The sequence below is a fragment of the Echinops telfairi genome, unplaced genomic scaffold (genome assembly GCF_000313985.2).
Source record: "Echinops telfairi isolate 266 unplaced genomic scaffold, ASM31398v2 ScPeMD7_655;HRSCAF=1070, whole genome shotgun sequence".
Taxonomy (NCBI): Eukaryota; Metazoa; Chordata; class Mammalia; order Afrosoricida; family Tenrecidae; genus Echinops; species Echinops telfairi.
In genome coordinates this window covers 35457357-35481435 of record NW_022104553.1, presented here as the reverse complement: position 1 = coordinate 35481435, position 24079 = coordinate 35457357, and the positions used below count along the sequence as shown (strand labels likewise).

The following is a 24079-nucleotide window of genomic DNA, read 5'->3' as shown; positions in this document are numbered from 1 at the left end:
GAAGCAAGATGAACCCCAGTGAACACACCATCAAGGGGAACTCAGGATTTGCAAGACTTATCAGCCCAAGATGAGGATCTTATTGATGGTGTGAAGTAACTGTGGGTTTAGTATGGTGCTTATATTGTATAAGCACCATACTATGGTGCTTATATTGTATAAGCACTGAATGTAGCTGTGAAACCCACATAGTTTCTAGAATTCTATCATTTGGGTCTGAGGAGCCCTAGTGGCCCTGTGAGCTAGGCAGTTGGCTGCTAACTGGAAAGTTGGCAGTTTAAACCCACCAGCCACTCTGAGGGTGAAAGATGAGGCTAGCTGCTCCCTTAAAGATTTTAGTTTTAAGTGGAGAACAAATGTTTTGAGAATGATGAGGGCAATGAATGTACAAATTTGCTTGACACAATTGATTTATGTATGGATTGTGATAAGAGTTGTATGAGCCCCCAATAAAATGATATATATATATTAGTCTTGGAAGCCCTATGTAGGGTTGCTATCAGAATTGACTCAGTGGCACTGGGTTTGGTGGGCTTTGTTTTTTAGTTATCATTTGTGCCTACACAAAGCAGCAGTTCAGGCTCCATTTTATTGAGAAAATTGTGTATTGGTATAAAAAAGACAACAGGGATTGAATTCCACATTCCTTATTATCATCTGGGCAGTAAACCTGGACAGCTAAACACCAGCTCAACTTTTTGTTTTGCTGAAGTCACTTCTGTATACCAATGATACATTCCTGAGTGGAGTATATGTTCCTTTTATAATAAGGGAATGGTGGAAATAGTGTTTTTAGAATATTTTGAGACCCGTAAACCAAAAACAACAGCAAAGCAAGCTCGTTGCCATCAATTTTGACTCATCAACCACGTCCTCTGACAGAGTAGACGTGCCCCAGAGGGTTTCCAGAGTCCCCTGCAGAGAAGCACAGTGCCACGTCTTTCTCCCACGGAGCAGCTGGCGAATTCAAACCAACAAACCTTTTCACTTAGTGGCCCAGGGCTCCTTCGATGAGATACTAGAGACCACAATTTGGTTATGAAGTAAGTGCAGGGTACAAGTGGCTTTCAGGGCTTGGAGCGGCTCACCTTGAAGCGGCTGAGCCGTGTCCAGGCTGGCGAATAGGAGGCATGGAAGCAGCTTCTGTTTTTGGTTTTTAGGGATGGTCTACCCACCAGCTGGTTGGGCGCTCAGGGAGACTCAGCCAGCTCGAGTGATGAGACGTCCTCTGCCAACGGAGACAGCTTGTTCTCCATGTTTTCAGGACCTGACCTCGTGGCTGCTGTCAAGCAGAGAAGGTATGGGTGATTTCTAACCAAAAAGAAGGGAGAAGAGCATATGGACTTGTCCCACTCTTTATTTCCCTAGGAGAGTCAGGAGCCCATCTCTCCCATCCTGTTTGTGTGGGAATGGCAGGGGGCAAAGGTGGGGCCTAGTTCCAGTGATGTGTGGTTGACGGCCTTTCCATGTGTTTTCCATAACAGACAGTTGGCTTTATCCTGCTGAGACCTCAGGGAGGTCAAGTGAATTGTGTTGAGTTGAATTTTCCCTGAGATAAAAGTCTCACGAAGTGATCTCTAAGTCAGACAGGGATGCTGGTCTCTGCCTTACAGAGGAAGCAGTCCTTGGCTTAGGGCAGGAGCGGGAATGGGGGCGAGGTAAGATAAGGGGGGCCTGGGCAGCCAGGTTCTAATCAGGACTCACCAGCAAGCTATCCAGTGCCTGACTTCTGACTCTCAATGGCTTTGTCTTTCAAAGGTGGGACTAGATGCAATAAGCATTATTTCAGAATTGAAAAAATAGTACATGCAGATTAAAAAGTTTTCCAAAGTACTGTATGTTCATAAGTAATGCATCCCATTCACATAACATGCATAGGAAACTGTTGTGGGAGGGGATTGCACAATTTAGCATCAAAAAAAGTAGAATGGAATTGTTATTTGTATAAAAATATGGCCACCACAAAAATAAAAATGGGGCCTAAAATAACAGAAGAACTTGGATAGCTGGAGCGAGGAGAGAGTTGTGGGTAATGAGGAAGCCCAGGGCCAGAAAGTTTTATATTATGTAGTGTCACACAAGGGCCACCTAACCTGCACCTGTGATTCTTGTCCTCTTATGACAGGGCTGGTATGGATGCCTCAGGGCGCAACCGCTTCATGATGGTGATTGAGACGCACAGCGATCTCCTGTGGGTTTCTGAGACGAGCTGTTTATGGGAGTAAAAATCCTGGTCTTTCTCCCTTGGAGCTGCTGGTAGTTGCCAACTGCTGACCATGCAGATCGTAGCCCGGCCCAGAACCACTACCCCACTAGGGCTCCTGCTCCATAATATAGGATACTATTTTTATTCTGTTTCTTATCAAGGAGTCTAAGCCTCTGAGACGTTAAATTTGTTCATTTATTCATTCATTCAATGGCAGGCACCCATCATGTGCTGGGCACTGGTAATAAGACTGTGACCAAAACCGACTCTCCTCCTTCAGAAAACCAACAGTCTAGCCAGGAATGACAGAGAAAGATGCCATATTGGGCTCAGGACTGTGAAGAAAACTAAGTCAGTGCAGGGAAAGGCAGTCTCTGTTTTCAGGAGGATAGTTGGGGAAGGCTTCTGAGGAGCCGAGAAGTGAACAGGGTGTGGGAGTGAGTAGTGCCTGGCTGTGGGATTTGGTGAGAGAGAAGACTCGAGGGTGTGCAAGTTTTTGGTCTGAGTATGAAAAGGGGGTCTGGGAACTGAGAGTGTCCTGCAGGGGTGCAGGGGTGAGCCAGGCTGAGGAGTCAGACTTTCTGCTCTGGACATGCTGAACTTGAGGGGCCGAGCAGACACCCAGGAAGACTAGTTGATTACCTCCAGCACGGCTGTCAGCACTGGGTGTCACCTGGCTGCAATTTACTGCACCCTGCTGTTGTTAGTCAACATTTTCTAGCTGATAACTAAAGGACTGTTTTGGGTTTTTTTCCTTTTACAGTAATCTTTTATTATTAATAAAGATCATTTTATTGGGGGCTCTTACAACTCTTATTACAATCCATACATCAGTTGTATCAGGCATATTTGTACATTTGTTGCCATCGTTCTTTTCTAGACATTTACTTTCTGTTGAGCCCTTGGTCTCAGCTCCTCTTTTTTTACCACCACCCCCACCTTCGTGATCCTTTGATTGATTATAAATTACTCTTATTTTCAGACTGTTGTTTTTAAGTCACCTGTCTCCTGTGTGTGGTAAACATTTATGTAACTGCCTGCCTGTGCCCCCTGCCCTCACCCATGAAACTTTATAAAGTATACACCTTGCAAGGGCTGCCCTCCCCCTGCTTCACCCCCGAATGCCGTGGACCCAGGACCTCCTCTTCTAGAACAGGTGCCTGGAGACACTGGGGCCAAGGGACTCAGTGTCCCCTAGAGATAGGGCGGGCAGGAAACCCGGGGTGGTCACTGCCCTGAGCTCTTGGCTCTTTCAGGAAACACAGCAGTGGGGAACAGGAGACCACCACGTTGCCGTCACCACCTTTGCTTACTACCATGGAGGATGTGAACCAGGTATTGTGGGCCCTTCTCTGCCCAAAAGGGGCTGGCTCAGACCAAGAACAGGTTTCCACAGCTTCGGTTTTTATGTAGGCCTCAATAAGGAGTGGTTCTAATCAGTTTGTAATAAATAACTTTTTTTTTCTTATGCCAATTTTCCCCCAAGGTTTTGTCTAAAGGATTTGCCATCTCAGTTTACTCAAAGTCATGTGCAAAGGAATCTTCATGACTGTGCTGTCCAGTGTGATAGCCACTAACCACATAGCTGTCCATTTACATTTCAGTAAAATTCTCTCTCGCTGCCATCGGGAGTCAAAACTGACTCAAAAGGACCCTATAGGACAGGGCAGAACTGCCCCTGTAGTTTCAAAGACTGTAACTCTTTATGGGAATAGAAAGTCTTATCTTTCTCTGGTCATTAAAATTAGTGTTAATTTAAAAAGTCCCTTCTTCGGGTATATTATCTACCTGTGCCAGGTGACTAACATACTGCACAGGACAGATAAAGTCCTATTTCTTTCATTGAACAAAGTTCTGTTAGTGCTGCTCCAGGCCTATGGGGGGCAGACTCCGTGATCTAGGGAGATGGGAAAGGGGCTCAGAAAAGCCACTGAAAATCTTCTTCTTTCCCCCAGGATAACAAAACCAAAACGTGGCCACCCAAAGCACCCTGGCAACACTCGTCCCCACTGGCCAGCACACTGCCCAGTCCAAGCACACCTCTCTACACAGTGGCCAGCCCCAGCAGCCAGTGGAATGACACCATGCAGATGCTGCAGTCTCCAGTGTGGGCTGCAACCAACGACTGCGGCGCCGCCTCCTTTCCCTATGTGCAACCCCCACCACAGCCCCCACCCCCACCAGCACACAAGGCAGCACCCAAGGGCTTTAAGGCCTTCCCCGGGAAGGCTGATCGCAGGCCAACCTATTTGCCCCACTATTGACCCAGCCTGTCCACCTGCCCAGAGCTGTTGGGACCAGTGCTCCTGTCCCAGGACTGGCTTGCTGACAGCACCTCCCCAGATACTAGTGCACCTCTGTCCCAGTAGGGATCCTTGGGGACTGAGGTGGTTGGCACCTTCAAGTCTTTCAAATCCCGGCTTCTCAAATTCTGGAGGCATCAGACCCTGGAGAGCCAGCTGCAGATGGAGCTGTCGGCCCCCTAGGGGATGCTCGGAAATCTGTGGGCTTCCTGAGCATCGCAGGCAGTTAAGGCTACTGAAGATACCTGTTGAGAAACACAGCTTTCGAGTTTTCCATGCCACTGTATGTGCAGGGTGGCTTTGGGCCAGAAAGGAGACATGACCATTCTTCCAAAACTCCCTCTTTGACTTGCTGAATGGCCACAGCCCCATCACTGGACTTGATAGCGCTTTTTTACAGGTTAAGATATCTCCTGCCTAAAACACACCGAACATTTGAAGAGAACAAATGTTATGGCTAGAGGTTTATTGAACACTATCTTTAGTCAAGCTTAGACAGAATGGGCAAGTGATAAAATATGGGTGGTCAGAAGCACACGTTTTCTGTAAGGGGCCGCCAGGAGATGCAGTCTTTACCAGATTGACAAAAGCCAGATGGGATCCCTGACGTTGGAGGCACAGTTCTGACAGCACTTGGAGCTGAGCCTGTCTGCTGCCAGATGCACCTCCAGATGTCCCGAGGCTGAGACATAGCCCTCAGAGCGGGGCGGGCGACCTGGGGCTGCACCATGACACCTGCACTTGAAATAACAGTCCCATTTTTTAACTGGTTCAGAGGGCAAACCAATTTCATATGTAGATAGGAAATAATTTAAAGTCTTTTCCTTCAAAACAAACAACCAACCTCATTTTCAGTTAACACGTGCCATTAAATAGTTAATTAACATCCTGTGGATTTGGGGATATTTTACAGCCAGAATGGATCCAGAAGAATTGAATGGTGCTTAAATTGAGAAATAAATACATAGACTAGACATATCCCACTGTATAGTAATTGAAGTTACAGAAAGTTCTTTATATAAAACTTATTTAAATTTTTCATATTTCATCTTTGAAAAAAGTCTAGAAAAATCCATAATATTTTCTGGTATGAAAGTTTGACAGTATTAATATTTTTTATATTTTCTTAAATCATTAAGCCATTTTAATATATGTTAACTACTAATAAATGGTTTATTCTTTCTAACTCCATATAAGCCTTTCCAGAAAAAATTGTAAAAGACACATTTATGTTCTCATTTTTCTACAAATATAAGTAAATTTATATTTTAAAATACCAAAAATTATCTATATATGCACGTGTGTGTGTATTCACACACACACATCGCAAACACACATACATACACACAGATTATAGAGGACCCTTAGGATGTCTGAGCCCAGCCACCTGAATGTTTAGTCACAAGTTGCCAGGCTGTTCCCAGGCCTCAGGCGTTGTCTTTTGTGCTTTGTGGCGACTCCATTGCTGCCTGACCTTATACTGTCAGCGTAGGTTCTGAACACTCACCTCACCATGTTTACAGAGAACTCTTTTGTACATAGACTCTTTTCAGGCACAGCTTTGCACCAACCCTGCGTGGTTCATGTGTTAGCTCTCACCGTGTGCACACTTCGCCCTCTGTTGAAGTTGTTTGTGGCGATTTTACTTGTAAGATAGTTTTCTACTTCCATCGGTAACGTGTCCACAGTCCCCTGTATTTCAAGTTCTATTATTCTGAAGTACTTCTGTTGTACTAGTGCCTCCGCAAAGACCTCCCTCGGGACTGAGGTCAGTCCTTGATTCCCCAGCATAGGTGACAACCCTCTCTTTCCAGTTTTCCTCATATCAAGACAGAGATTTTGTAATTGCATCTCCATGGGCTGTGAGACCATGTGAAGCTGTTTATGTGGTCTCCATGTTGGTGCTGTGTTCTCGGCACCACCTTGCTCTGAACACTGGTAATTCCAGGTGCTGCGCTCGGCGGAGGGGTCTTGCCATAGCGTATATGTATGTGTATTCGAGTGTTGTGTGTCCTTGGCATGGCCCGGCATGGGTGCCTTGCTTGGGCATCAACAGGACACCGTGTGGATAGTTAACCGCTTCCAAACTGGAACTCTACATTTTGTATCTTACTTTTAAAGCTCCTATAGTAAAATAACTATTGGATTTATTAAAAATATACATTTAATTATACTTTGTATCTTCATTTACTATGAAACCTGACAAACACCACCTCAGGAATCTCGCCTTGTTCATTACTTTGAAAAGTCTGGTCCTAAGTTGTTAAGCCTTCCTGTCCTTTGAATGAGGGCTGGCCAGGAAAGACCACATGGAGCGTTAGGATGAGCCAGGCTGGCTGGACAGGAGGCAGAAGCACCTACCACACCCTTCCCATTGACTTCCTGAAGGCCACCTCTGGGCCGGAGGAGTTAGTGTGGTGATGGAGTTTTATCTCCTGAAAGCTGCCTCCCTGGGTTGTGAGCTATCTAGGGTTGAGGACTCAGTCCAGTGCCTCCTTCCACCAAGGACCCAGTCGGGTGGGAGAGAGCCTGCCTCCCAGGGATGTGATGGGTCTGCCTCATTGGACAATGTCATCCTGCTAAGCAGAAGGAAAGACTATACTGGGAACCAACCACAAAGAGAGTGGACTCCAAGGGGGGCTTCAGCTCATTAAGGAACGAGCACGTCATTGAAACTTTTTAAACCTTTTCATGAATGTAGGAAACAAAGATTAGTGTATGGCTTGTCAGTGTAAGTACCCAGAAATTAAGCATAGGCACCACGGCCCAGAGCCTTGCAGGTAGGTGTACCTCAGGGTAAAGTTGCTAAGTAACAGCAGCCATGAGCTGGAGGAATAAAGTGAAAGGTCATATAAAAATTCTAATAGGGCATGCATATACTTGTTTGCGTTCATATTTACTATCAGCACCCAGTGCTTCACTGCTGATAGTGTTGAAGGCATGAGTCCTCGTTCCAGCTGGGTGACCCAGGGGCAGAGATGGAAGTAGATGTAAGATGTTACAACTGAGGCCCAAGAAGATCATCACAGACCTCGGCCTGGGGACCACTCAGCGAAAAACTGAGGACACAGAGCTAAGTGACAGCCTTTTGAGGTCTGTGACCCTCTTTCCCACCTGGGGGCTTCTTGGAAATCAAATCGCCAAGTTCCAGTGTTTTACCTGGAAGGGGGCATATTCCAGCCATGGCTCTCTTGGGGGCCACTTTCAGGCCCTGCCTCCTGATCTGGAGATGGGGGAAGTAAACCTTACCAATGTTTCTTGATTGCCAAAGAAGCCATGCATGGGGATTCTGAGTGCCCAGGAGTTCAAATAACTTAATGGCAGCTGCCTTGTAATTCCACAAAGTGGGCTGGCTAGGGTCCAGGTTTGTGAGTGAGTGAGTGAAGTATTAAATGCACCTTCTTTGGGGACTAAGTGGCAGATGTGAGCCCAAGAGAGAGACTTTCAGGATTGTTGATTTCAATCATTAAAATCATTTAGTGGTCAGGCCATTGCCAGGAGCCATTAGCTAAAATGTTAAGTGTCATCCTTACCTTGTAACTCAGTCTTTTAAGAGACAAAAACAAGATATTTTGTAATAATAAACCTTAACAATTCCTCAACTCACAACATACCCTCTTCACTCTTAGCAAAGAGCCTGACCATTTATATTATCAGGTGTTATATGCCAATAAGTTTATTCTAATTTACAGCCACCCAATAAGACAGCATAGAACTACCCTATCTCACTGCCATCGAGTCAGTTTTGACTCTGATCCTATAGGACAGGGTAGAACTTCCCTGTTTCCAAGGCTGTAACTCTAAGGCAGTGGAGAGTCTCATCTTTCTCCTGCAGAGACATTGGTGATTTCCAACCACTGACCTTGCAGTTAGCAGCCCAAATCAACCACTACGTCCTCAGGGCTCCTAGAACCACCCCATAGGGTTTTCTCATATATAAACTTTATACTGCCAGGTCCTTTCTCCGTGGAGCCATTGGTAGGTTTGAACTTCTAACCTTTGTGTTTACAGCTAAGCGCTGACCCACCACCAGGGCTCCTATGTCAGGTGAGAAGGGTATCAAATTCAGAGCCAAGTCCACTGGACCACAAGCATCAGAAACCCTGTCTCTTCTCCCTAGAGCCTTCATTCCTGTAGGTCTCCTTCCCTCCCTCTCAAATCCATTTCTGTGTCACCTCAGATCATTTTCATCATCCGACAAACATGTCTCAGCCCTACATGCTTTTGCTGTTTTATATTTCCCTTCATCTCCAAGGAGCCCTGGTAGTGGGTTTCGCATTGGGCTGCTAACCATGAGGCCAGCAGTTTGAAACCACTAGGTTATTCCATGGGCGAAAGATGAGGTTTTCTCCTCGTTTAAATAGTTAGAGGATTGAACTATTGAATTGTGTGTTATGTGGATTAAGTGCCAATAAAACTTTTAAAAGTTGAAAATAGTTTTTAAATTTGCATTTTGGAAACCATAAAAATATTTTTAACAATGAACACCCCATGACCTTGTGCTATTGAAGTAAAACCTTTTCTGAATGACAAAAAAAGAACAAGCTACATGACATCTAAAATTTTCTAGTCACCACATCAAAAAGTTACCCCCAAAATTAAGTTAGTTAGTCCAGTCCAATATTTTTAACATGTGATTGGAAAAAATAAATTTCAAAAATGATAAATTTCATTCTTTTTTTCTTTTTTTTTTCACATTCTTTTTATCACAGTTGTTGGTTCTCCTTGAGTCAACTCTGGCGAGTGGCGACCCCAAGTGTGCACAGTAGAATTGCTCCACAGGGTTTTCAGGGCTGCGACCTTTCAGAAGCAGATCCGCAGACCTTCCAAGCCTCCTCCATAGAGATTTGAACCACCAATCTCTCAGCCACTCAATGAGGCCTTTTTAGACTAAGTGTTTGAAGTTGGTGTACCTGGATTCAGAGTAGCCACATCGCAAGTAGTCAAAACCACATTTGGCTAGTGCCTCAGAAACAGTTGATCCACACACGTCCTCGTCTGCACTTGTAGGCTCCTTCCCTCTCCCCAGCCTTTCTCTTGTTCAAGCCAGGTGAGCTTTAGTGGAGATCATATTCATGCTGCCAAATCCAAAAGATGCTGCTCTGAGCTTGTGGTGGGCTTTGCATGAACTGGCCGCTTGATCCTCTCCTGGCTTCTGTGAAGTTTCACCGCCCCGTTCTTGTTCTGAAAATGACCTGAGGTTAGTTCCTGCCCATCTCTAGTCACTGGTGATCTTATGTAATCTCAGGGATTCAAATAGGGTGACTCAAGAATGCCATTGTATCCCTGTGTACACTCAGCGTTGTATTTCCGCAGCCTTTAGTCTGACTCCTGCCTCACCTCTATCTAGCCTCAGCATTGCCTGGCACCAGCTTCTAACACTAGCCTGCTCTATGCTCTAGGCCCCATTCTCCTAAGACTGCCCCTCCCCAAACCTGTTCCACCACTTTCTCCTCAGGCCCATCCTCTGGGTGGCTTTTTCATTACAGCACATGTAGCATACTTTGGGATATTTTGTGCTTATTTTCCCATTAGAACAAAGCCTGGATTGTAGGACTATACCACCGTTGCTCACTCCAAAAAAAAAAACAAACTTCATTGCCACTGCCATCCAGCCATTTCCAACTCGTAGCGACCCTACAGGACTGGTTCTCAACCTGTGGGTCGCCTAAGACCATTGGAAAACATCTATTTCCGATGGTCTTAGGAATCAAGACACAGCTCCTCTGTCTATCTCCAGTCGGGTTCGCCCACATCTGCCAGAAGAAGCCAGCTCCTAGCACAATCACTACGGGTTTGGTAGGCGCAATTGTACAGCGATAATAAGTAAGTATTAAAGTTATAGAGAGCATGAGAGATAAAAGATATATAGAAATAAATGGAGTCAGACACATTTCATGGTAGCATGCTCACCTCAGCCCCGCTTGGTAATCCACGTGGAGGGAGGGAGAGCGAACTTTAATGCTCCCCAAGCTTTTATACTCTCTGGGGACATTGGGGACGTGCAAGCCCCCACATTACAGGTGAAGACATGCGTCACAGGAAAGGGTTGTGCTACAGGTATTACAGTGATGGGACGGGGTGATCTAGGGACATATGCACTACAGAAGGAGGAGGGATTGGGGGTGTACATGCGGTAAGCTAGGCGGATCCTAGATTTCTGGTAGCAGCTTAACTTGATTTTGGGTCACCATAGGAACCATTATCAGTTGGGTGTGAACTCCGCCCACAGGAACCAAACTAATGGCCTTAGGCTCCAGAGAGAGGTAACCCATTGTCTCTAGCATCAGGGAGCAGGCCCACCCCCATGGTGGGATGAGACAGCAGTCTGGCAGGAAGTATCTGACTTCCCCCTACACACATCCAGTCGGGTACGCCCACATACAACTACCCGGCTGTTATCCATGCTATACAATGCTCCAAGACAAACTTTAATTTATTTGTCATTAGAAATAAATATTTCCAAAAAAAAGAAAAATATTTCATATAATTACGTTTTGTGATTAATCACTATGTTCAATTTGTAACAATGAAAATTTATCCTGCATATTAGATATTTACATTACAATTCATAACAGTAGCAAAATTAGTTATGAAGTAGCAATGAAAATAATTTTATGGTTGGGAGGTCACCGCATGAACTGTATTAAAGGGTCGCAGCCTTGGAAGATTGAGAACCACTGCTACAAGACATTGTGGAATGGTCCCCTTTGAGTTTCCAGAAATTTATCATAAATACTCGAGTATAAGCCGATATGAATATCAGCCGAGGCAACTAATTTTACCACAAAAACTGCATTAAAAATGTGCTGGAGTGCTCGCTTCGGCAGCACATATACTAAAATTGGAACGATACAGAGAAGATTAGCATGGCCCCTGCGCAAGGATGACACGCAAATTCGTGAAGCGTTCCATATAAAAAAAATGCTGGAAAAACTTGGCTTATGCTCGAGTATACAGTATACGGTAAATCTTTAGAGTACGCCAGAAACCGTAAAGTGAGTGAAAAGAGTGGATATTCCTGGAGCGAAGGGGCAGAATGCTAGTAGAAAACCGAAAACTAGGCACTGGGCTTAGAATCTTGTTGCAAAACTGAAATAAAGCCAACTCTCATCCAGGACTGGAAGAGCAGTGTTGGGTACCAGGCTGCAGAAGAAAGATCAGCATTAGGAATGGCAGTCTGGAGTATATAGCTGCAAACTTCTTTTCTCATGGAAACCAGTGAAAAGAAAAAAATTTAGATTCGCCAGAGGACGCATGGGGAAAATCTGGGTGACCAGGCTCGCTAAAGGTAGGCACGCGGGAAAGGTCGGAAATGAGACAACTGGGTACCACCTTCCAGAAGCCAGCAGCAGAGTTGACTCGTGCCGCACCTCTCGCTTGCGCACCCCCAACTCCCTCGCCGAGCATGCGCACGCGGAACCCCACCCCCTCGCCGAGCATGCGCTCTGTGTGCATTAAAGTCCATCCCTGCCGTGCAAACAGACGTTTCCCTTCTCCCAGATCTGCAAGGGGACATGCGCAAACGCGCGCGCCTCGCCCAGTCCGGACGTTCGGACCGGAACACGCCCATGCCCGCCCTATAGATACCTGCGGTTGTAATTTCCTCCGCCTTCGAACGGGTAGCTAAGTGTGCGCCGCTCCCTCGGGAGAGGGTCAGGGGAGGCGCCTTCACCAGCCCTGCGCTGGTCACCGTGACTCAGCATCCGTGGTGGGCGCGCCGCGTCCTCAGGAAAGGAGAAGTCCTCGGGAGCATCTCAATGCCCGGCTTCTGAACTCAGGCCCCAGAAGGAGTGGCCTCTAGATCCTGCTTCCCTAATGCCCAGCAGCTTGGTTTAAGGCCAGGTTTCTTTACCGTAAATGCCCGGGCCAGAGTGTCTTCATCTGTGAAATAATTAAAACTGCCCCACCACAGGCTACATTAAGTGCTAATGTCATGACTATACGTCAGGCGTTCACTGTTTTGCCCAATACGAAGTTCTGTTACTGGGAGCAGGGTCTGGAATTGCCTGCCACCATTTGAGCCAAAGACAGAGACCAGGTTGATTCGAGAAACTTTTGCCTTTATTCGGAAGCAAGAGGAGAGGAGACCATGGGGCTTGCTACGTCCAAACTGCTTTAAAAATCCAGTGAATATCCAGCAAGCTATATACAGTAAGTTATGTGACAACAGGCTTGCAGTGATCACAGGATACAATTGATACTCCAGAAAAAGGCAGATTTTGCGATGATTATAGGAAAGTATGCATTTCTCCAGGAGTAGTCATCAGATAACCATTCCCTGAAGCCTCAAGAGCCCTTGTTTAACGCCTCACCAGACCATCCCCGAGGCCTCAAGGCAATGCTTCTGGCCAGGCTGATTTCAATGGCCTGTTAACTGTCTTCCGCAGCCTACTCATTGAGCTTAAAGGGAGTTTTTACTGCAAGGGAAGGGGCTGTTACACTTTGGATATCTAACAAACTAAATTTTATTTTTAATCATTTTATTGGAGGCTCATACAGCTCTTATCACAATATATACATACATTGTGCCAAGCACATTTGTACCTTTGTTGCCATCGTCATTCTCAAAACATTTGCTTTCTACTTGAGCCCTTGGTATCACCTCCTCATTTTTTACCCTCCCTTCCTCAGGAATCTTTGATGATTTACAATTTTTTTCATGTCTTACACTGACCAATGTCTGCCTTCACCCACTTTTCTGTTGTTTGTCCCCCAGGAAGGGGGTTATATGTAGATCATTGTGATCTGTTCCCCCGTTCTACTCCCACCTTCCCCTTCCCCTCTTGATATCTATCGCTACTCTCATTATTGGTCCTGAGGGGTTTATCTGTCCTGGATTCCCTGTGTTTCCAGCTCTTATCTGTACCCGTGTATATGCCCTTGTCAAGCGGGATTTGTAACGTAGAATTGGGGTCATGATAGTGGTGGGAGGAAGCATTAAAGAACTAGAGGAAAGTTCTGCACTGCACCCTGACTGGCTAGGGGATGTCCAATTGTCTACGATGGGCTATGGGTCTCCACAGTCCCCCTCATTCACATTGACATGAATTTTTTTTCTGGGTCTTTGATGCCTGCTACCTGATACCATCACCACCTCATGATCACACAGGCTGATGTGCTTCTTCCATGTGGACTTTGTTACTTTTCAGCTAAATAACCTCTTGTTTATCATCAACTCTTTAAGACCCCAGATAGCCGAGCACCATCCACTTTCTTCACCACATTTGCTATGCACCCATTTTGTCTTCAGCAATTGTGTTGGGAAGGTGAGCATCACGAAATGCCAGGTTATTAGAACAATGTGTTCTTGTGTTGAGGGAGTACTTGAGTAGAGGCCCAATGTTCATCTGCTACCTTAATACTAAACCTATATATATATGTACATATATCTATTTCCCTACGGTTACATATAAATATATTTACATATGTACATGCCTGTAGTTAGACCTCTATAAATATCCGTTGCCTCCTAGTTATTTCCTCTATTTTCTTTTACTTTCCTCTTTTTTTTCTTTTTTTTCCACAACTACTCCCTACTTTCCTCTTGTCCCATTATCATGTTCAGCCTTTATTCGGGTTTCAGTAATTCCTCTCAGTTATATTGCCCTTAATCAAGCCCTACCAACATCCTATACTCTCCTCATCATTGATTTTAGATCACTTGTTCCCTTGTCCCTGGGTTTGTTAACACCCACTTCCTTTCCCCAACTCCCCTCGCCCATGTCCACACCCCCCCACCAAACTTTGGTCCCATTGTTTTCTCCTCCGATTGTTTATCCCACTTATCTATATAGACATGCAAAGACAATAATAAGCACAAAAACAAGGCAGAACAAAGCAAAACAAGGACAAAAAAGGAAAGCCAATAAATAGTTCAGGTCTGTTGCGCTTTAGGAATGTTTTCCAATAGAGTCTGATGGGGTGCCACACCCTGGCCCCAAAGTATTCTCTGGGGACTTCATTGCTCCACTCCCCTTGCTGCTCTGTTGCACACCCTTAGCATTTCGCCCCAGTGTGGTGGGGTATGATCTGGCACAATTCCCGCACTGTGCCTCCATTGTTGTCCCCCGTAGCACTATGGGTCAGTGAGGGACATCTTGTCTCATGGGGCGGGCCCTATGGTCCTCTCTGCATTGGCTGCTCTGAGCAGGAATATCACCCTTGGGGCTCAGTAGGCCAGGATGTGCTCCACTCTCTCCTTCCCTCTTCCTTCTCTCCTGTGCTGTCTTCTTTAGTGTATTCTTCTGGGAGGGAGAGGGGTGTCCACGTAGTTAGGATTGGGGTAGGCCCCGAAACTAAATTTTATTTTATATATTTATTTTTAAATCATATTTATTGGGGGCTCATACAGCTCTTATCACAATCCATACATCCATCCATTGTGTCAGGCACATTTGTACATTTGTTGTCATCATCATTCTCAAAACATTTTCCCGAAACTAAATTTTAAATTGTTATATTTCTAGTATTTTGATCAATTCTGAAGTTAAATGCTTGGCCTCAGATTTTAATTCAACTTTGCTGCCTCTGCCTCTACGCTGACCCTAAGCCTTGTTGTGGTGCACTTGAAGGTGATTTTAAAACTAAGGCCTTGATGTGACCAAAGATCCCAACAGAAGTCCTTTTGGCAGTTTTCTCTTGACTAAATGACTCTATCTTGTTAAAAGCACTGTTGGTCTTTTTCCCCCCATTCTTCTTGCAAAAAAAAAAAAGTGGCTTATAATACACAATTCTTAACTGGAAATAAGAATTTGTTATGCTGATGTCAATTCATATGTACACCTTGTATTTGAGAAATGCTTGTAATTTTAAACTTATTCTAAGAAATTTGTAATCAGCCACATATCTCGTCACCTGAAGCCCCCTTTTGCAAAGAAGGCCAACTCCTGCAAAGGCTGGTTAACCAATACTTTCCCCTTGCAACTTGAAAAATTGCTCTCCAATCAAAAAATAGCCCCAATACACCCTCCACCCCTTTAATGGTTTTCTGCTTTGATTAACGTCTGCTAATTAACATTCCAAGTCTTTTGGGGACACATGGCTGCTTAGCTTTGAGTTCTCTCTTGTGCAAACTGTTTTTCTGCCATTAATAAAACCTTTCATTTTCACTATAAATAGTAAATAGACTAGTAATTACTTGGATCTCCCTGAGCCACCTTTTCTTTCCTTTCTAGTTAATCAGATGCTTCATAGTCTCAATGTTCCCAAGATCACTGTAATTCTCAACCGGAGATTTTGAGTCGCAAACAAGGCTTGGCACAACAGGTGGTGGCAGATGTGATGAGGATGTTAGGGCTTTAAATTTTTTTTCCAAACAGCAGACCCCATTCTGCCTGCTCTCCCAAGATTCTCATTCAGGATGAGAGGGGTGGGACGACCAAAAAAAAAAAGACTTCTGCTTCGAGGAGGCCAACTCCTGCAAAGGCTGGTTAACCAATACTTTCCACCCTCACACTCCAAGGTCCCTCTGGGCACTTTCCCACACAGTCTTCTCCTGAGGGTGTCTTGCTCCTGTCCTACATAGGTTCTTGGAACAAGGGGTCCACTGTTACACTGCCATTGGCTGGTTTATCCTACCTCTCTGCCTTTGCCCACGCCGTCACTTCCATCTGGGAGGCAATTCTTGGTCTTTCCACTTGGAACATTCTACCCTGTTCATCAGTCTGAATACTGTAGAGACCTAATGATGTTAAACAGAACTAGAGTCATCAGGGATTTGCTGCTTCCCTAATTTACCTGCATCTTTTTCTTAAGACTGAAGAGTCAGGAGAGTGCTGGAATTAAGAAGCAGGGCACAGGAATCAGGCAGCATTGGGATGATTCTCTACTTACTAGCAGGTTGGCCCTTTTCAAATTCCTTAACCTGTCAGTTAAATGGGAAGGACAGCAGGACCTCCCTCATCAGGCTGCAATGAGGGTTACATAGAGAGGATTTAGCACAGAGCTTTGCACAGAGAAAGCTGGCCAGAGTGGTGGCTGTGTGTAGTGGAATGATGAGTGATTTTCAATTAAATACCTTTGATGTACTTGCTTTTTACATTTTCTCTCCTTGGCTACTGTGTCTTACCAGGCTATACAGAAAATGATCATTTTCTGCTAATATGGGGAATTCAAGTAAATGTGTAATTTCCAAGTGTGATATTGATCTTAAAATATGGGGAAAATATTATGGGGACTTGGGTAATAGAAAATTGTTGAATATTCTACACTCTAGAATAAGTCTAGACTAGTTTAACTTACAGAGAATCCCAGAACCCAACATGCTGAGGTGTACATTGTGGAATATCAAAAAAGAAGGGGCAACTTTCAAAAAGGCAGTCATCAATGACTTCCCTCCTACCTTTTCTTCAGTACCCAAACCTGTGCCTCTGGGTTGTAGGGAGATGGGAGAGGGTAGTAGTGGGTGCACAGTTATAAAATATTTGGAAAGATTTGAAGTTTAAGCAACAGAAGCTTAACTTAAAACAGTGTAAACACTATGGGCAATTGTTGTGTATTGAATTTTGTCCCCCTAAATATGTGTCAACTTGGCTGGGCCACAATACTTAGTTGTTTTGCAGTTATTTAATGATGTGATCACCCCTCATGAAGTGCTCTTGTGTGATTCAATCATTTGTAAAATCTGATTACAACCCTGCAGTTGTAAAAAGATTAGGGTGGGCTGTACTACCCTTACTCAGGTTACAGGCCTGGTCTGATGCAAAGGGAGTGCCTCTGCATCACCTTTTATAAGAGGTGCAAAGAGAGAGAGAAGCAAGTAAAGAAGGAGGAACCTCAGTACTACCAAGAAAGAAGAACCAGGAGCAGATCTGGGGGAAGATTTACGTGGAGACACAGATTCCTAAGACATGCTGGGCCCATAGATGTTGAAAGCAGTCCAGAATCTTTCTCCAGAGCCAACAGAGAGAGAGAGAGAGAGAGAGCCTTCTCCCAGAGCTGTCACCCTGAATTTGGGCTTCCATGATCCTAAATTGTGAGATAATAACATTTCTGCTTGTTACAGCCATCCACTTGTGGTTTTTCGGTTACAGCAGCACTAGGTAACAAAGACAGGCATCTTGCTTCATGTACAAGTTCATCAAGGAAGATCAGACGCAGGCTGGCCCTCGGAATTTGGTCCAGGGGTGGGATTCAAATATTTAACAACCCAAGAGGCAAACGAATTTTGGGAATGATGAGGGCAACAAATGTATAGATGTGCTTTACACAATTGATCTATGTATTGTGATGAATTGTATGAGCCTCAATAAATTGATTTAAAAAATAATAATAATAAAAAAAATTATTACCAAACCAAAAAAACAAAAACAAAAACAAAAATTTAACAACTGGTTCGCTGCCCTAATGACTATTTTAAGTATAAAAAATGATGTCCTGAAAGGTAGTTTATTATTTCATAATTAATACTTAAGAAAATTAAATGAGGTGCACAAAATTAGATTTAGTTTTAAAATTTTGATAAAAATATTAACTAATACTCCAGAAAAAAACAATAAAACTTATCTAAGATATTTCCATATTGCTTCCTAATTGGCATCTTCATTTACAATACTCTTTGCTTCATCAGCGGTGTGCGTTATCGTTCTTTTAGAAGTAGGCCAATTAGACATTGTCTAGGTCTGCCTTGTGTAAAGGCAGCCAATAGTCACTGTGCTCAATAGATTAGAAGCAGGCTATTTCTCTTCCCTGAACACATTATGTTCACCTTGAAAAAACCCCTTTCCACTTCTGCAGAACTTACAGAAATTGCTTTGAGAATATTTTTAGCTCTTTGAACACTTTCAGAAATTGCATAATTCACGCATAATATCTCATGGGAATTTGAGTTGTAACACAAAGTTGAAAGGAATGACAGCATGTCACCCTCTGGTTGTTTGGCACTTTTTCTGTCTATGTTACATTTATTTACTGAAGTAACAAACTCAAGGGAATAAAATGTACTTTTTCAAAAGTATAACAAGTTTCATGAAATGAGTAAAATTACATGCCTAGTTCCGTCTAATTTTTTATACCTATAGAAGGAAGGAGCATCACTACGGGTGCTTAGAATGCACCTTTGCAAAGATGAACGTTAAAAAAAAAAAAAAAGAATGTAAATACAGTGTCATTTTAACCAGTTTGTCATTCTGCCGAACTCGTGGGAACCAACAGAATCCCACCAGTAATTTGGTCCCTGTGAAGTTCACTCTTGCTATTTCTCTGGGGTCATTCTCTTGGCTTTTTCCTGGAAGTCTAGGGATAGAATTGAACTCAGGTCTGTGTTTTCAGAAAAAGATGTTTAAACATTTCAGAGAGTAAGAGGCCAACATGCTTTTCTTGCAGTGATTTTCCCTCTACCTAGCTTATCTCCGCTCTGATACCGCTCCTGGACATGGTGCATCGTGTATGCAATTCTATCAGCAAATATCTCTGGAGTGACTATTCTGCCCACCCAGAAGCCCTGCTGATGTAAGTGCTGAACTGCTAGCTGTGAGATCGGCAGTTCAACCCCACCAGCTGCTGGGAGTGAGAAAGATGAGGCTAGTATCTAGCTTTCATTTCATCAGCAGAGTTTTACTAGTGTGGGCCATATGCCATAGATGGAACTTATCCATCCTTCTCTCTCTCCAGTTCCGGGAACACCACGGCAGGTGTCCGTTTCCCTTTTGTGGAGTGAGGGAGAGAAGCGCACGGCGGGCTGGGAAGGCTGTAGCTGCAGGCCGAGGGCTGCGCCGAGCGATGGCGGCCGACAAGGTCGTCTAGCGGACACTGGGGGCAGGGAGCGGTGGGCGGGGCTGGCGGGGCGGGGGCCGGCGCCTGCGCCATAAAGGCCGCCGCGCGCCGCGCCCCCGCCCCGCTTGCGTCGGCTTCCTGCTCCGCGTTTGCTCCGTGTCTCCCCCAGGTTCTGCTATGGCTGCGCTCACCCGGGATCCGCAGTTCCAGAAGCTGCAGGAATGGCACCGCCAGCACGGCTCCGAGCTCAACCTGCGCAAACTCTTCCAGGCTGACCAGGACCGCTTCGGCCGCCTCAGGTGCGGCGCGGGGCGCGGGGCGCGGGCAGGGAGGGCATCCCCGGGGTCACGTACCGGGGCCCACGTCGGACCGCACGGAGACCTGGAAGTCTCCTTGGAGCGCCTGCCCGGGGCTCGAGGGTGTGCCGGAGTCTCGGGGTCCGGTCGGATCAGCCCTGATGGTCGTGGATGGAACCCCTCAGCCTTCGCTCTCTACCGTGTGTGACCCCATTATCCTCTCCAGACCTCAGCACCCTGTCTGCACCCTCCGGGTAAAGGTGTAAACTCGGCCTGGTTGGGAGCTGACTTGGGGCGCCTGAGCCTCAGTCTGCCCCTGCCCCCATCCCCCACTGCTAATTGAGAAGGGACTGGCTCCTCCCAGCGTGTGGCTGGCCTTGTGCATCCAGACACCCACCACAGGCGGGTGCCATCTCTGGGGTGCGATCAGGGGGGGTACAGGCCCCGGGGATTTTTCAAGGATGGCTGTGTTGAGATTTGATTCCCAGTGCAGAGGCTGAGATGCATCCAGGGACTGGGAACAAGCAGGGAATGAGAAGGGGTCTATTGGAAGAAATCTTAGGGGTAGGAAGAATGGGGCTGAGGTGCTCTGGTCACTGCTACCTGAAGCAGGAAGTCTTGGATCCGCACTGGAAGAGCCAAGTAACTGTGCCCATCCAGTTTGTCATCTGAATTAGTACCTGAGTACCAATCTCAGAGTGGAAGCACGGAGGGAGGGGTCACTTAGGCGGGGACAGCTACGCCCAGCTTCCTGTCTCCTACCTCCAACCACTTTCTTCTGGGTTTTGTGAGAATGAATGAAAGGAGCCCTGGTAGCATGGTGGTTATGGGTTGGACTGGGATCCTCAAGATCTGCAGTTCAAAACCACCAGCTGTTCCCATAAACAGTTCTTGGAAAATCACAGGGCAGTTCTCTCCTGCCCTATAGGGTCACTGTGAGTGGGCATCAGCTGGATAACAGTGAGTTACCCAGAGCAGCCTCCTGGCAGCAGAGGTGACAGATAACCACCACTTTTCCTGGCCCCTGAGGGCCCCTGGTTGGGTGTGGCCCAGGAAGGATGGTTCTGGAAGCAGCTGCTGCTCCACTTGGGGAAAACGCTGGGAGACCTGAGGACTGGCCCAGTTGTGCTGACCGGGAGCATGGTCAGCAGCTTCACTCCCACTATCTCTCTGCAGCTTGACCCTTGACACCAACCATGGGCAGATTCTGCTGGATTACTCCAAGAACCTGGTGACAGAGAAGGTTATGCAGATGCTGGTAGACCTGGTAAGGTGCTGTGTTGGGAGGCTTGACCTGTGACCCACAGTGTGGCGGGTGCACTAGGCTCCTAGACTGCCCGGGTCCTCTTTGCTGGTGCAGGGGGCCCCGTGCCTGATGTCTGAGCATAAGTCCTCGGACAGTAAGGGAAGGAGCCAGGCTGCATCCCTGTCTATCTCACTGTGGGTAGCTTCAAGCCCAGTACTTGGGGAGAGGGGGCTCATGGCATCTTACATGGGTGGGACCAGACCTCAGTGTCTTCTCTTCCTAGGCAAAGTCCAGGGGTGTGGAGACTGCCCGGGATAACATGTTCAGTGGTAAGAAGATCAACTTCACCGAGGTGAGCAGGGCATGGGGCTGCGCACACTCCAGGAGCGTCTCTCTTCCCTGTGGACACTTGGCTGCTAGCAGCATGGCCCTGCCCTGTGGCTTCCCCCCTTCTCTTAGGCAATGCTTTTACTTAATAAGAGGCCCAGAGGAGGCCTATTTCCTCAGGCTGGTTGCAGGGCCTTGTGGTGTGCCTCCTTCCTGACCTGAGACTGGCTGTTGGGTCTGGTGAGCTTCTTAGAATAGCTTCTCCTAGCTACTGAGGGAGGAGCATGCCTAAAGCCTGAAAAGAGAAGGCTTTTCCCTGGAAAATTTGGTTCTGATGCATCCTTGCTGCAAGTTCTGTGAGTAGAGACGAGCTGATGTCAGAACACCCCAACCTCGCTGGTGCTAGGAGTCAGTCAGAGCTGGCCATGCTCGCAGCCATTCAGCAAGGGGCTGATGTTGCTCATGAGGATTCTGAGGCACAGGGTAATGACTTCGCTGAGGTGCCGTAGCTCTGTGTGGCAGAGCTAGACTGAACACAGCCTGGCTTGCCAAACTGGGCTCTGCTGATGAAGAAGCTGCGTTCAAGGAAGGCTTTTCTGGGGTGGCTGAGGCCGGGCTAGCACTCGCTGCACTCGCTTGTGGAGTGTGGGCCTGTGGAGATGTGTGTGCTCCTCTACCTTCTCGATCCTCGCTGGGTTAGGGAGGTAGAATCACTCCTTGTTTCCCCATTTGGGGTCTTTAACCTGCTTTTTTCAAGGACTCCTCTGCTGGCTTCAGTTTGACGGGGCTGGTTCCCTCCTGGTCCCAGGCCAGCTCTCTGGCTCCTGTCACAGACGTGGCATCCGGTTTGGCTTCTGGCAGTTGGAGGTGAAGGGACCACTTGGTGAAGGAAGCTTGCTTTGCCAGCATTGCTCTACATCCAAGGGGCCAGGGCCAGTTTCACAAAGTTCTCATAAACCCCACGTGCTTCACTGGGGAGAGGTGGTGCAAGCAGGGAAGTCCTGCACAACCAGCCAAAAGGTGGGGAGGCTTAAACCTACCCACAGGCTCCTCAGAAAACAGGCTGGTGGTCTCCTTCCCAAAGTCACGGCCATCAGGCACTGGAGGAGTGGCTCCCCAGGAGTGAAATAGACTTGATGACAACAAGGTCCTCAGAAAACTGGTTTGGGCTTGGCTTTGACCTTCGCGGTTGTATTAGTCTGGGTACTTTGGAGAAACAAATCCACAGCGACTCATGTATAAGAGAGAGTTTTATGTAAAGAAAATGTGCATCACGAAAACATCCCAACCCAATGCTGCCCAAGCCCACAAGTCCACCATTAACCCATATGTCCAACACCAATCCACAAAGTCCTCCACCTCACAAAACAGAGGCAATGATGCCGACTGCAGGAGGAAAGCTGAGTCAGTGAAGAATAAGCATCTCAGCACTAGCAGGGGTCTCCACACGGCTGCTCCAGCACCCAGGGCTGCATCGGGATAGGTCCATGTGGCTTCTCCTTGGGGATGTCTTGTAGGAAGTAAATCTTGCAAGCTGAAGCAGGGAACTGCTAAGGCAGCTGCACCCGGTGCAACCATCACAAAACAAGAGACCCGAGAACTAGAAAGGCGAGGCTCACCACCCATTTATCCCTCTGCCTTTCAATTAGCCCCACATGTGATTATCGGCCAGGCTGGCACAATTAACTAACTCAGCGGTCACCACTCCACCTTTGCTTCCCTCTGGATATCCCTTCTGGCTAGAGGCCTGAGCCAGTTTGGGGGCCATAGTGTAGTTTGCTGAGCTGAGAACGTGGCTGCCCTGGGTGGGTGCCCTCACTCCCTGACTCTCATCTCTAGGACCGGGCAGTACTGCATGTGGCCCTGCGGAACCGGTCCAACACCCCCATTCTGGTGGATGGCAAGGATGTGATGGTGGAGGTCAACAAGGTCCTGGACAAGATGAAGTCTTTCTGCGAGGTAAGTAACCGCTGTCCTGGCCTTGACCTTGTGTGTACTTTGGGAATCTGGGCATCCTGGTGGGCAGTTCCCCTGAGTTCCTTGGTGGCAGGACTCAGTCCTTGCTGCAGCTCGAAGCTAGCTTAGTTATCCTACTAAGGTGGACCTGACTCTGAGGGAACCTGCTCAGGGCACCAGCAGGGACCTTCTCTCTGGGACAGGAGAATGAAAAGGGAGGCCCCTTGGGGATTGGGTAGCAGGGAGGGGGACTTGCTTCTCTTTTTAGTCACGTGTGCTTCTTGCAATAGTGTATAGAACTAAATAAATACAGAAAAGTCCCTGATACCACCCCAGTGAGCTTTCTAGAGGGAACATTTCTGTGAAAGCTTTCAAAGCTTCATAGGTCTGTTCTTTCACACACACACACACACACACACACACACACACACAATTGTTTTCTTCTAGCTGATCCCTGGCTGTTTCTTTCCCTTTGTTAGTGTGTAAGAGATGGCTCTGGGCTCCTGTCAGTACACATAACTGTGCCTTTTCCTGGGTGTGTGTGGGGTGGGGTCGGGGATGGGGTGTAAGGAGTTCCCTCAGAAACTAGCCAGATTTCCCCACCTCTACCACTGCTGCTCCAGGGCCGGTCCCAGGGGAGATTCTATAAGGGCCAGCCTGGTGACGTGCAGCCTGGAGCACAGGGGTGGTGTCAGGGCCTGTGTGTCCCCATGTATGTATGCGTGTGTCTGTCCGTGTGAGCGGGTGCATGGGGAGTGGCCATCTGGGTTCTGGCCAGGGCCAGTCAGTCACTGTTCACTCCTGAGAGCCATGGCCCTACCTGAGGCGGGTTAAAGACTGCCTGCTTTGGCCAAGAGCCGCTTTTAGACCTGGAGATGATGTAGGCAGTAGGAGGTGAGGGCAGCATGGATCCCAACGACCTGGCCACCATGTAGGCGGGAATCCCCAGAGTGAGGAAAACTTGGCCTCCTGGTGGGAATCTGAAGTTTAGAATGTCTCCTGTCGTGACTGACTTCCTTGATGGGCTTTG

General features: G+C 46.8%; 2 protein-coding genes and 1 non-coding gene across 7 annotated transcripts in view; all 3 read left to right on the top strand.

The window, feature by feature from the left end:
* The window catches only part of GARRE1 (granule associated Rac and RHOG effector 1), a 123364-nt gene extending 104339 nt beyond the window's left edge, over positions 1-19025 (top strand). For 3 of the 5 annotated variants that reach the window (XM_045292473.1, XM_045292474.1, XM_004715827.3), the window contains 3 exons: positions 1161-1298; positions 3463-3541; positions 4162-6682. In XM_045292473.1, coding sequence (XP_045148408.1) covers positions 1161-1298; positions 3463-3541; positions 4162-4470 — 526 coding nt within the window. In that variant the 3' untranslated portion in view covers positions 4471-6682. Of the gene's footprint in view, positions 1-1160; positions 1299-3462; positions 3542-4161; positions 6683-18834 lie in introns of those variants that run through there. The other 2 variants (XM_045292476.1, XM_045292475.1) reach the window with 2 other exon arrangements.
* LOC115870460 lies at positions 11324-11430 on the top strand. The gene has a single exon (XR_004046725.1). It is a non-coding gene; the product is annotated as a U6 spliceosomal RNA (small nuclear RNA).
* A 331-nt stretch (positions 19026-19356) lies between the features above and the next one.
* Positions 19357-24079, top strand: part of GPI (glucose-6-phosphate isomerase) — a 25919-nt gene continuing 21196 nt past the window's right edge. The window contains exons 1-4 of the mRNA XM_004715826.2: positions 19357-19523; positions 20697-20787; positions 21050-21118; positions 22933-23052. Of these exons, the coding sequence (XP_004715883.1) occupies positions 19402-19523; positions 20697-20787; positions 21050-21118; positions 22933-23052 (402 nt within the window). The 5' untranslated portion in view covers positions 19357-19401. The remainder of the gene's footprint in view (positions 19524-20696; positions 20788-21049; positions 21119-22932; positions 23053-24079) is intronic.